The sequence below is a fragment of the Aphis gossypii genome, chromosome 2 (genome assembly GCF_020184175.1).
Source record: "Aphis gossypii isolate Hap1 chromosome 2, ASM2018417v2, whole genome shotgun sequence".
Classification (NCBI taxonomy): domain Eukaryota; kingdom Metazoa; phylum Arthropoda; class Insecta; order Hemiptera; family Aphididae; genus Aphis; species Aphis gossypii.
This window is the reverse complement of record NC_065531.1, coordinates 48,304,889-48,319,435: the sequence shown is the minus strand read 5'-3', so window position 1 is coordinate 48,319,435 and position 14,547 is coordinate 48,304,889. Positions and strand designations below refer to the sequence as shown.

The 14,547-nt window shown below is 24.4% G+C and overlaps 2 protein-coding genes across 9 annotated transcripts in view; one reads left to right on the top strand and one right to left on the bottom strand.

Annotated features, from left to right (window-relative positions):
* The first annotated feature begins 1,149 nt into the window (after positions 1-1,149).
* Positions 1,150-3,931, top strand: LOC114120489 (uncharacterized). The gene is made up of 2 exons (XM_027982411.2): positions 1,150-1,307; positions 3,646-3,931. Exons 1-2 carry the CDS (start codon positions 1,271-1,273, stop codon positions 3,891-3,893), a joined length of 285 nt encoding a protein of 94 aa, XP_027838212.1. The 5' UTR covers positions 1,150-1,270; the 3' UTR covers positions 3,894-3,931.
* LOC114120487 (Bardet-Biedl syndrome 2 protein homolog) overlaps positions 3,919-14,547 on the bottom strand; it is a 26,121-nt gene continuing 15,492 nt past the window's right edge. For 3 of the 8 annotated variants that reach the window (XM_050199084.1, XM_050199085.1, XM_027982405.2), the window contains 11 exons: positions 9,382-9,570; positions 7,822-8,004; positions 7,432-7,654; positions 7,191-7,333; positions 7,000-7,047; positions 6,735-6,920; positions 5,741-5,899; positions 5,459-5,680; positions 5,239-5,405; positions 5,032-5,180; positions 3,919-4,196 (listed from right to left, as the gene is read on the bottom strand). In XM_050199084.1, coding sequence (XP_050055041.1) covers positions 4,096-4,196; positions 5,032-5,180; positions 5,239-5,405; positions 5,459-5,680; positions 5,741-5,899; positions 6,735-6,920; positions 7,000-7,047; positions 7,191-7,333; positions 7,432-7,654; positions 7,822-8,004; positions 9,382-9,570 — 1,770 coding nt within the window. In that variant the 3' untranslated portion in view covers positions 3,919-4,095. Of the gene's footprint in view, positions 4,197-5,031; positions 5,181-5,238; positions 5,406-5,458; positions 5,681-5,740; positions 5,900-6,734; positions 6,921-6,999; positions 7,048-7,190; positions 7,334-7,431; positions 7,655-7,821; positions 8,005-9,381; positions 9,571-10,533; positions 11,207-14,547 lie in introns of those variants that run through there. The other 5 variants (XM_027982407.2, XM_027982409.2, XM_050199087.1 and 2 more) reach the window with 5 other exon arrangements.

Here is a 14,547-nt window from a genome sequence, read left to right as displayed (position 1 = left end):
CGATCCATATTATCAAGTACGTTAAATTTCATACGTTTTTTTATATAGGTACTATAATTATAATACTAACTGATATACATTTTTTACTTTTATTATTACGGTAGCTGGTTGATTAGGTAGGTTGAAAATTGTATTTTTAACATATTATATCGATTTATATATAGTTAAATTAAATAACATATTTCTATAAATACCAAAAAAATATGTATTTATCATATAAACAGATAATTAATATCTGATAATAGGTATCTTAAAATTAATTAAACAAGTCAATGCCTATTTGCCTAAAGTAAAATTCGAATAATTATTTAATATACGTAAAAGTATTAAGTAAATCGATAAATTATAAATAGCCATTAGGTATGGAAAACACTTCTCAAAAAATCAAAAATTATAGTACTAGGATCTTGGCAAATAAATGAAAAACCTTTTCAATATAATTTTATTGTGACCTATTGTGAATACATTACGATGAAAAATAAAACATTCGTCAAACTTATGAAAATTTCACAATTCTTTTGTAGTTTATTCAAAATTCAAATAAAATATTAATAGATAATGCTTGGAAATTTAAATTTTTTAATTTCAAAATTTTTATTTTTAAAATAAAAAGGTAAACATGATTATATTCATTGAACAAAAATTGTATACATTCGAAGTAATAATTTTATTAAAATTGGATATTTAAACTAAAAACGAAGATTTTAGTTATTTTGTTGTAATAAAACAAATTTTAATCGTAGGTTCTTGAATATTTTTAGTTATAGTTATAGCTATTAGGTATAGTTGTAATTACTTAAATGATTATTCTATATTATCTAAAGAAAAATAAATTAGTAATGTTAATAAAAGTAAAAAATGAAATATGCTTAAAAATAAAGGGCATCTTCCCGTTATAATCGTTTTTTGTATGTACCTATAATGATTTATCATTGAATACAAATTTAACAACTGCCTATTACAGTGATCTAATTTCCAAATACTTAAATATAAGGATGAACTACCAAACAGAGAAGAAAATACGTATTTGCAGTGTTAAGTGTTTGTCGTTTCGAACGTTTTGCAGTTATCAACAAGTATTAGGATGCAGTGTGTCTCTGTATAGATTTCCAGCATCCCTATAGTGTAACTATGGTAACCCTGGACATTCAATAAAAATCAATAATAATATATGTACGTACAATATATTTAACTTTCGTCGAGTTCATACAATATAGTATCTACTTAAAGTTTTAATAAAATATATTTATTTGTTTTTTTATAAAACAAAATGTCAAAAACGACATCGTTGGACATCGATGGAATGAGTAAGTTACGAAAATCATTAATTTATAAAATAAAATCTTGCTTTAAATTTTTTAACTCTATTTTATAGTCTTAAATATGTAGGTATTTCAATATCTAAATAAATACAATGGGTTTCAAACTTCAAAAGACAAATGTTAATAACTTTGAGTGTTTTTCACCAAATGTTTCAAAAAAATAAATATAATAATAATTCACTAATACGCTCGCCTACTTTTTTAAAGTGAATAATCTCAAGAGGTACTTAAAATCTGATTTTAATTTTTTAATCATATCTACTTAAAAATCGTGTTTTTACATTTTCAATTTTTTTATTACTTAAAGAATATATTGCTTTGGAGATACAAACTTCTGTTTTTTAAATGAAATTATGAAAATTCATCTTTTCTAATGATGCAAATTATTTACCGGACTTTTTTTCTGATAATATTTTATTAAAATAAAAATTCAAACGAGTACCTAGTTTTTTAGTTATTTAACTTTTTGTACTAAGGATAATAAGTTCATGATAGAGGTTTAGAAGATATAGTGCTACGTGATTTTAAATTTTAGTACATATAATAGATAATGATAATCTATAAATATTTAGAAGTCTTAAATGTAACCTAACTATAGACTATCGTAAATACTAGATCCAATATATTTTTGTAAACCATTATTAGGGTTTATATTAGAGTATTAGACATTAATAAAAACATTTTGATAACTCGGAAAAAAAAATATATGTATTGGTATATATATGTGTATATAGTATATATATGTATATTGTATATCAATATTTTCAAAAAATGTAACTACCTAATAATTTAGGTACAGTAAAAAGGAGATTTTCACTTGAAAAACAGAAGTTTGTAATGTCACAAACTTATAACATAACTCATATGATACCCTTTTTATAATTAGTATATAAGAATCTGTAAATTTAATCTTTAACTATATAGGTAGGTACTGAGATTCCAAAAATTAGAATTAGAATTAATTAATTATTGGAGGATAAAAGGGGTGATATAATGCTTTATATGATTTACTCAGATATCTATTATACTATAACTTACTCATTATATACATAATTATATACATAATAAACGTACTAATAAAAGTCGTATAATAGAAGTATTTATCTAAGATATGAAGTATATTTGTTTGATATATTATAAGTATTAATTAGTGTTATTAGATAATACGATACGTGTATGTACCTACAAGCCACTAACTATACCTAACTACACATTTTTTGTGTATTATGTAGCCATTTTTTAAGATCCATTAAATATCACGTGATTTCCATGTCTGTATATGGTTTTGGGTGTGGAAAGCATCACAGCTACTACTTATATTTATCAATATTACGTTTGTAATTAAATTTGTTGTTGAAATATTGTTTTTTCTATTAATTTTATTATTTCTAATAAATAATCAATAATCACTAAACATTTTATAATAATTAGTTTTGAAAAATAAAATAAAGTAGCAGGTTGTAAAAACAACAGTATATATTATATACATATTAATATGTTACAATAGTGTAACCACTTTCCAAATAATGTAGGAAATAAATAAAAAAATATTTATAATTTTAAATACTTAGTTTTAACTTTTAACTTATTAGTACATTCATTTTCTTAATCGTTTGGTTTTATAATATATTAATAGTATATTATATTTTATTTTGTATTCCTACCTAGTTTTATGTATAATAAATAAATATTATTACAATTATTATCACATATTTTATATTATAATTTATAATATATAATATAATACTAAAATAATACTTTATAATAGGTATCAATATATTATAAATATATAAATATATAATAATATATATGTAGAATGTAGATCAATAAGATAATATGATATTATAATATAGTAGGTATAAACTATAAACTACCTATAAATAAACTTTCACAAAGAAGTTGTTCATTAAATAAATTATCTACTTTATACATAAGAACATAAAATAATGTAGGTATAATATTTTATGATTCAATTTTAAACAAAATTAAGTAACATTTTATTATTTTATAAATAAATATAGCAATTATATATTACACAAAAACAATAGGTACTAGGTATATCATATTATCCCATTGATTTCTGTAAACCTAAACCGAATTGGTGCATAAAATACATCGTGCGTGTAATTATTAAAAAACATAAAACGAGTGTAGGTATAAGGGTTAATAAGATCTATTTAATTGTCTAATTACCTACTCTAATTATCTTCAAATATAAGTATATAACATCATACTCACGTGGATCAAATTTTGTAGATACTAAATATTTGTTTAGCTTACTTAATTAAACCACGTATGTCAATATTATTATTTTTGTTCTCAGGTGCTGAGGAGAAAATCGAACAAATAAAAATGATGCGAGATTTAATTCGTCTGAAAGAGAAGTCTGGAGATGGATGTACCTCTGCGTTTCAAAAGATTGGCAAAAAAAAAAATCTTATCAGCGACACAGTAATGTCAGCTGTATTTGTTACTAGTTTTGTTTTAATTGTGGCAATGGCATTATATTCATTCAGAACTCTATACCTTGCCATACAGAAAAAATTTCCTTCCCAACACACAGAATTGTAATAATGAACACAAAACAATAAAAAAATTATCATTTTAACTTTTATTTTAACATAATATGTAGGTAGTTCTTAATTTTAATATAGTCATTAGTTAATACAGATTATCAAAAAAAAAAAAAAAAAAAATTACAACTAAAAAAAAAAATCCAATTATGCCATTGTAAATGTCGTCGAGACTCTTTAGTTTTAAATTAAATTAACACTTATTTATTTCCAGTTTCTATTAATTTTTTTAAAACTGTCATATTTTCTGAAGCCACAGCTTGTCGATAAGAAGTTATTGTATCTGTTCTGTTATTGTTTACTAAAATAACATGACAAAATAAGATTGTATTTATTTTGTAACTTTTAATTTGACTTATTATTATATTTTAAAATATTATAATCACGTTAGTGTTAGTAAATAGTAATTTCTAAATATATAGTTATATATATTAATAGACGATACAAATAAACATAGATGATAAGAATAAACAAATTTATATTGTAAAGTTGATTTGATAATTTTATATAGATTTTATCGGTTCTCGTTTCTCGTAAATTTAATTTTTAAAGTTGTTCAAGTGCAATATTATAACGAAATCCAAAAAACCGAGAGTCAGAAATATTTAAATTATAAACATACCTATATGAACGGATGCACCTATTCTAGTGTAATATGATATGTTAATCTAACTTTATTTATAGTATACTAAATACTTAATATGCTTATACTATAACAGTTTATAAGTATATAATATAATATATTATACACCTATACAGTGTACTTTCGATGATCCACGGAATAGGGTGGCAGGGCATCCACGGATAAGCGAATTGCATGGATAATCCGCGAATAATGTTTTTTTTCATTAAACGTTTCAAAAATTACCAAAAAGTATTAATATTAAGCAAGCGTATTGTATTTTACGTCGTTATCGAGTAATTGACTATCACTACCCAATTAAACCGATAATGATGTATAATGTAAGGATTTATATTTTTTTGTATACTTTATTATCTATGAGCATAATACGTATGTAGATAATATATGATTCCGCGGAAGACAACGGATAATCGGGAGTAGGTACACTATAGGTATATAATTTATGTATATTATTTATTATCTATGTATTTTTTTTTAACCAATTACCACTAACCTCTAAGTCGAGAAGCATTCTGTATAATATTATTTATTTTTTTCAGTGTAACTAATAATTGATCATGATTTTCACATGTAACTTGATGATTTTGAATCATTTGTTTATCGATATGAAATATATCGTTCAGACATTTTTCCATATTAGACCTTAATAAAAATCTCAAACAATTTAAGAAATACATTTTAAAAAACCTATTTCTCTTACGTGTCATCTAAAAGTCGAAAGTCTTCTGCTTGAACAATAAGATTTTTCAACAAAGTTGAACTATCGGCTATTGAAGCATTTAATTTAACTGCATTTTGCTGGAGAGTCTTAACACTTTGTATACTTTCCCATAAATCATCGAGAACTTTGGGAAATTCTGCTATAGACTATATTTTAAAACAATTAATAAATATATATCGTAACATTAATCTAAACTCACATCAATTTGATCGAGGTTAAGATATGATGCTAGAGTTTGTACAATATCGGCTGTAAGGCTTAAATTCACTGAGTATATCGACATCACTTCTTTTTCAAATGTCACACATGTAAGAGAAGAATCTCTTAACGAACTTATTGCTACTTTCCAAAAGTCTTGACCATTGGTTTTAACAGGAGTTTTTTGAGGCACAATAAAATTTTGACTTAGCCATAAATCCAGCTTGTAAAAATAAATTAAAATTATTTGCGATTCAAACAAAATTTATAAATATATTCTTACTCTTTGAACTCTTTCAACTAAACGAAATTTGACAAAACTTTCGGGAATATCTTCAATTTCTGGAAAAGAAACTAATAAATACATTGAAAATTTTGGTAATTGTCGGGTAAGTTCAAAAACGTGAAATTGATCATTATCCACGCATGATCCAACAAAAGCCTAAAACAAATTAAAAAATAGTTATTGATTTTAAATTTACTTATATTGATCTTAAAAATGTACCTAATAGATTTATTATTATTTTTTAATTTATTCGTCAAAAACAAAATAAAAAAAATGTAATGATGTTTTCCTTATTTGGAAATTCATACTTTTCATGGAAAGTATACGAATTTAAAATTTAAAAAGGAAATTTATTCAATGTCAAACTTTCAAAATTATTATACAATAGGTAAAAACGATTTTTACTTATCGCAACTGTTGCGATAGTCCTGCTCATAATAGAATTTTGCTATTTTTGTAATTTTTACATTTTTGATAATGTCAATATATAGCACATTTAGTAAGAATTTACAGGGCTATTGCCGAAATTAACAGTATAGGTAATATTTCAAACAATTTTTCAAAATCAATATAAAAATATTTTAATACTAATTTTTTATAAACAATATATTTTCAAACATTACAGCAATAATTTACAATGAATTATTAATTATTTATCGAATTTTTTTAGTATTTTTTTATCAATTTCTTAAAATTATATTTCAAAAAGGAATTTCTCCAAAGATTATTTAATAACAATATTTCAACTGCAATAATGTATAATTTATAGTTTAAACTATGTTTTACTGCTGTAAGCTAGAAATGTATACATATAAACAATAAACATATTATATTCTTATTTTTTATACATTTTTTGAAATTCTATGGCCTGAATTTTTGAAGAATTTTATAGTTAAGAGTGTTTTTTATTTAAATTTAAAGTAAGTTATACTAAAGAAACTTTTTTGACTTTTGTAAAATTTTAACTATATAATATATTAAACGAACTTACTCGAATATGAATGTCCAGGAGTATATCTTTCGGAGGTAATAAAGCAATTTTCAATTCAGATGAAGTACATTCTCTATCAGGATGTACGACATGGGTTTCATCTTCAAAAATACCTTCGGCAAATATTGTGACTGCTTTTAAAATCATTGAATTGTTAGTTGACAACGTAAGTAATACGCACGGTTCCTATACAAACGATTATCTTGTGAACAATGTAATTACACTAAACATGAAACTATACGATTAAAATTCAAGATAGACATACGATAGTTTTTTCTGAAACCGATATTTCAGTAATGAGCCGAGTGTCTCCCTTAACAACAATGTCACAATGATAATAATATAAATTAATTTAAATTATTAAATAAATAAAATATATATGATATAATATAATAATAATATTATTATTAATATATATTTCATATAAAATAGTAAGGTAATAAGACGAAATCTTACTGGAATTCCCTGACCTTCATTAGATGCTTTAGTATAGTTATTTAATTCTGACATGAGTATTTGTCTTTTTTGCAAAAGATCATGAATAACATTTGTTTGAACACCGGACTCTACCTTTAAACTTGTATTATCGTATCCTCGAACTAGAAAACCATGTGTTATTTAATATTTAGATTATAGGAAAATTAATATAAAATTATAATACATTAATTATTTCATATTAGCGAGGCTTAAAGCATACCTTCGCCAGTAATCGAAACTACTATCAATTGGCATTTCCCGGCTCTTATATAATCTCCAACAACTACACCAGCAATGCTATTAGATAACACGTCTCTGAAAATTACTTCTCCAGTTATAGAGTTGCGTGCATCTATTTTTCCATTGGACCATCCAGTTATTAATTCTTCTTTTCCATCTCCATCTAAATCATATTTTTCGAGGAAATTCACTGAACTTTTTGACTAAAAATTATTTCATTTATAATTAGGTAAAATTATTTTTTTAATCATACTAAATTTATAATTAATCGTATTCAATTTTATACAAAACTATAAGTCTTCATCACATAATGTCTATTGTTTATGAAAAAATGTATACAATATGTTTGGTAGATACTAATTATTTTTACCTTAACTCTCCAAACACGCCGAAATTTATCGTATACACCAACAGTTCCATTATCTAATGCATATGCAAATCTTCCAATCGAAAAACTAATTAATGAACAAATGGATGAAGTTTCAGATATTTCATTTACAATTATATCATCTTTAAATTCTCTAATTTCATAATCGTCAGAACCTACAAGTAACTGAAACATAACAAATTTATTTAATTTTTATAGTACATACAAATAATAAATTATATAGTTAAGTTTCACTTTGTAATGATACAATCATAATTATGATAAATGTTCACAATTTTAACAAAAATAGTACATAAACCGAAATAAAATAAAATAGAAAATATTTTAACAGAAGATCAATTTTGAATTTGGGTTTAGAACAAATTTCAGAATAAATAAACCCATATATATTGCCTTAAAAGACTTGGAAAAGGTATTCAACAATGTTAGATGGAAAAAAACTTTTTCATATTATGGATAAGGAAGGTATCGACTTTAAAGACATATGACTGATACAGAAGTTAAATATTATATAAATGAAAAAGTTGTGATAAAAGGCAAATACGACACATACGAAGAAACGAAAATTCAAAAAGGGGTAAGATAAGGCCATAAGGGTGTAATTTATCACCTACTTTATTTAACTTATACCTATTAAATATTTAATCAATGCTTATACATTGAAGAAGCGCCAAAAGATCTGATAGAAGAAGATATAGGAGGGATCAGTATTGATGGGATGCTAGTCCAGATGCTTCGATTCGAAGATGATATTGCTATGATAGTAGATAGTGAAGAAAACCTAGAAAGAATGCTTCAAAAAATGAATAAGACGCTTAAATAACAAGAGTACAATATGAATATTAATAAGACAAAGACAAAGATACTAGTTGGCAGTAGACAACAAGTAGACACAAACATAATCATGGATGGTATCAAGTTGGAAAACGTAAATAGTTACACATACCTCGGAACTAGAGTTACAATCGACTGGAAAAATACTACAGATATAAGATGTAGAATAATGTAGAATAGCACAAGCGAAACAAACTTTTTTCAAAAAGAAGAAACTCCTAACCATAAATACAATAAATATAAACATTAGAAAAACATTAATTAAAACACTTGTATGGAGTGTGGCATTATATGGAGCTGAATCTTGGATAGTATTAAATCCAGTCCTGGTTACAGCACTAGACCTTGTTTTAACTTCATGTCTTCATCTAATCGAGAGAATTAATAGGGTATTGCAGTAAAATAAAGAACATTTATCTTCAAAATGTACAAATTAAGTTTTAAATTCAAATTAATAATTTTAACTTTTAACTAAACCCATAGTTATATTTTTCAATAAAAAATAAATACATATAAATGCATCTCAGTATTTACTACAAATTAATACAGCTCTATATTTTTATTGGCTATTATATAGACATATAATTATGGTTTCATAAGTATAATCATAGTCCATTATAGTAGGTAGGTAGTATTGTTATTTGTGTTTGTTTATATATTTTATCAATATGCTAGTACAAATTGAAAATATAAATTAGTTATATTAACCTCGTTAGATCCATCCAAGTCTATATCCATAACAATAATAGATCTGACATTGTCACCAGTTACCGTCCACAATATTTCATTACCTTTGCAATCAAATGCTTGAATCGAACAATTACCACCAATAATAATTGCTGGATCTTTCATAAAATTAAGTTTACCAATAGCAATTGCTGTAACACCATCAGGTATCTGAAAATCCATAACACATATAACATATGTACATTAAAATGATTATTATAATGGTACACCTAATACAAATTATAACGCATAATTACAATAACTAAATTACAAAAATAATTAAGTTTGTATTATTATAACAAATTTAACATTAAAACATATATGTTAAATTATATATATACGTTATTTGGTTGCTGAAGAAATTCTAATTAGCGTCAATGCTTCGTATAAGAAGTAATTTGATCGCGAAAATTTAATCACATAAGCTAAAAGATAGCTTTACATAATATATATAATACAACTCTTCTCATTTGATAAAATACATTTTTATTATTTTAATACTTAAGTATAAAAATATATAAATGGTTGGTGAAGGATTTACGATCATTAATCCCTAGTATTACAAGGTTTATACAATGTATACATAATTATTATTAGAATCATTATTCAATTACTAATTACTATAAAGACTAATTAACTCAAAAAATCTTAATTTTTGGTTATGAACTGTTATTTTATAACCATTATTATTATCATATTTTTCAAAATTACGATACATAAAATTAAAATATAGTACCTAAATATTGCATTGTATACAAAATACATAACAGCTGTTAACCTATTTTATAATATTATTAAGCTTTAATTGAAGCTATATTTTTAAGCTATAACTTGGATATGTCGTGGAAAAACCACGGACGCAACTCGGACAAAATATCATTTAGGAACGCAATTCGTATGCGCTGAATTTATTAATTAATTAAAATTTAATATTCACGCATAGTCGAAAACCCATTAAAATTTCAGGGGGGCTAATATTTATTAACATATATATATGAGCCTAAAATAATCCCAGGTATAATATAACATTATATTTTAAACCATTTTTGAGGGCTTATCCCCCCCAAAGTCTCCTATTTTTGCCTATGTGATATACATTACACTGAAATGTATTAAATAACGATAAGTACTTACATTTATAAGTAGGTATATCTGAATAGCCAGTACAGGTACTCAACAGTCAACACATACTGCATAGTGCATACAATCATGATTCAAGCGATCACTTACTTTCCCCTGTTTTTATTGTGAAATCTTGAAAACACTATTCTCACATTTTCAATAGAATTGTCGATATAAGTATCTACCTAAAGTTTTTATTGTTACTTTTAAAATAATTATATGCGACAAGTGAAACATTATTTACAATTACAGTTATGTTTGAAGTTTAAATTTTGACAAAACCCGCGAACGTCACAAACATTTTCAAATTATTTCGGTATAGAGAAATGATAAAAATCTTCAATTCTTGCAGTTTAGGTTTGTAAATATAATGTTCCTTATAATTACAGTGGAACCTCTATAATTTGAATTTCAAGGGATATGTAATTTTTTGACTTCCTGAGGTTTTCGAATCATCATGGTTTTAGGAAAAGTTTTGACTTAGAGTTTTTTAAATGTATGTACGTATTATAGTTTTTAATTATTATTTATTATATACATATAATTAAATTGTATAATGTTGTTATTATTATTATTTTACAATTATTACTAAAAATTATGATAAAAAATGTGATCATATAATTAATAATTTTTACATTCGATACCAATACCACCGTACACGTGAACCGATCGATTGCAACTAACAATAGTAGTCAATACCGAATGTATAGTGACATAAACAGAATAAAAAATACGATAATAAACAAAATAAAAGCGATTAGGTTTAATTATTGAAAAGCACAAACAGGTTAGACAAATGATTATAATTATCCGTCATTATCCGTCTATATTTGGAACACAGAATATTTTAATCGATGAGTCACATATTTTATGAAATTGAGATATTAGTAAAAACGTATACTAGTCATGACGTGTTTCTAATTCTTTCTATGCCTGAGTGTAAAAACGTTATAACCAGTAAATGATATACCTATTTTAATAAGTATTTATTCTTAAATTAATTTTTTTTCAAAATTATTTATAGTATACAGTTTTTATCAATTATCCAAAAGTTTTAAATCATTGACTCGACTCATGACGTTTTTGCATTCATCGATTAATTTGGGTTATCTATAGTTTTTATTTCGAGTAATCGAGGTATACGCAAGAGAACGGAAATTATTTCGACTTATCGATGTTTCACTGTAGTTCATACTAAAACCAAAAAATTTAGAAATAATGAATAATCATACTTATTTATTATTTATAATTTAAAAATATTATTTGTAGGGATAAAAACTTTTACGTATAGATTATGAATTTTACTTTACGTAGGTAATAACATTTTCATAATAAGTAGATTAATTTTAAGACACATATGATGAACTTATATATATTGTTTTACAGTGTAGGTCGTTAGGTGATAATGACTAAAAAGTTAACAACAATAATCAGTAATGAGTTGGTTCTTAAAAAATAACATAACTTAATATAAATATATATCATTATAATAATTAAATAAATGCTATGTCTTAGGAAAATAATTAAGTCAACCAACAGTAAAATAAATTACTTTAATAGCAATTATATCTAAAAACATATCATAAAATACGTATATCCACTTAATGACTTAGATTGACAGATAAACTCTGCTTAGAACTATTTTTCACATATAAATATACAATAATTAATACATAGTTTAATTGAAATTGAATAAATTCAGTGATTCACTCGACACCTACTATATAGCAGAGCATTACTCATGTTTTTAATTATATTATTTTATCATTACTAGAGCTAGAATTGGCTATACAGTATACACAGTATACACATCTCACATATCAATTTTTCAACCAAGAAAAATACCTAATCGGTCACTAATGTAACATGCTAATAATAAATAGACCTAGTGGCGGATCTAGGGAGTGGGGTATCCTTGTTCCAGACGTTATTGGTATGTATAAGCTCTCTTAAGCTAATGGAAAAAAAGCCATGAACATAAAATACCTATATAATAAAATATGTATAATTTAATAACATAATTCTAAACTACAATAAAAAAAAAAAATAATATTACACATTATTAATTTATAAATGTATAATGTTCATCTTTAAACTAGGTACCTACTTTTACCGGGTATAAAATTTTTTTATACAACTGATGTCATTTCATTTTATCGGTCCAAGATCGGTGACAATAAAAATTGTAGTTTTAAAATGTAATTCGCTTCTTAATCAGTGACGAACACAGAAAACAATTTTGGGGGTGTTTTTGAAAATCAGTTAAGTATTGAAAAGTAGAACTTTTTATAACAAACATACAACGTTTATAATTATTTTAATTTGTAGGTGTTAAATTTTCACAAATATAATGTAATATTATACCTGTCTATTAAAGTATAATACGTAAATTAACATTTAAATAGAATAAGTAAATAACTGTATACAAAAACCAAATATTTCAGGGGTGTTTGAACACCCAAAACACCCCCCTATGTACCTGCCTGCTCTTAATTAATCAATTTATTACAAATATTTTCAATAGTCTCGCTAATCCGGACAATTTATATTTCGTACTTTTACTCATGTACCTATAATGTATATATTCGAGAGAATGGCGGACAATTCCCCCCCCCCCCCGACTGTTTTTGGTGTAGTAGGTCATTTTCCCCCATTTTTTTTTTAAGTTCATTATTTAATAAGAACTTTTTTTTTTTTTGTAATAAAATATAATTTTTTTTTTCATAAATATAATCAATTATACTATAATTATCTATTATAGTAGATGTATATTTTTGATTAATTCAACTACTTGAAACAATAAAATAATAGTACTAGCTTACTGTATTATTCGCTAGTAACATTGAAATCTAAAATTGTATCTAAATGTCTATCAATTGCTGGGTTGTCAAAAACTATTTTAATTATTTGGTTTAGACTATTAAGATAAAATATTTCTACTATCTTATATCGTCATGAGTGAAGGTTTTGTACTTATGTATAAAAATTGTTCAAAACAGTTGTAGTCATTTAGTAGTGGTTTAGTGATTGTAACTCGTAATTTTTAAAATGAATAAGATTTAAAATAAAAATTGTTTTTACGTTTTACTTTACAATTTTTATTATATTTATGAAAAAAAAAATGAAATTTATAGTATAAATTTATAAAGTTAATTATAGTATAATTGATTATATTTATGAAAAATAAATTATATTTTATTAAAAAAATAATAATTTCTTAATAAATAATAAACTTTAAAAAAATTGGGGGGAAATGTTCTACTACACCAAAAACAGTCGATGGAAAATATCTGGGAGGAAATAAATTGTCCGATTACCATTCGAGAATAGGTACCCATGATAAAAATAATATTATCGTTTCGATTAATAACAACAATAATGTGTAATGTAAAATTGTAAATCAATATATTTTTAATTTGTATAAATACATAAGGTGTTTTTTGAAAAATATTTATTAGTAAGAAAAAAAAACGTCATTCAATTTAATCCGGATAGAATTTGGTCCCATCTAGTCCGGATTAGCGACACTACTGTATTTTGTTTCAATTATAAACACTCCTAGAGTACTGTAATAGCTGTATGTACGTTTTACAAAATAGAAAAAATCGCAGTACAGTGGAATAGATTTGTAGTATAAAATGTAAATACATAACAAATTGGTCTTTAAAAATATTTAGAATATTTCAATGTAGGTATATTTTAAAATTTTTCGCAATAATACTCACCAATGAAAATATAATGAAACAATGCTATCTATGAAGTAAATTTCTGTACACCTCGCAGTGCATAGGTATCGGATTTATAGCCAGTTCAGTCGTATTTTGGGCATTTCGGATTAATCGGAAGATTCCAAATTTTATTGCGTCCTGTCTTTAGTCTTTACTTCAATAGTTTAGTATTCGAGGCTCGATTTACTGTCTTTCGACATTCATTAAAGAACTAATAATTTGGTTTCCATTTTAAACACACCGTGTGTCTTCAGTCTTAATAGATACCTAATTATTTTCATTTTGAAATACGTTTCAA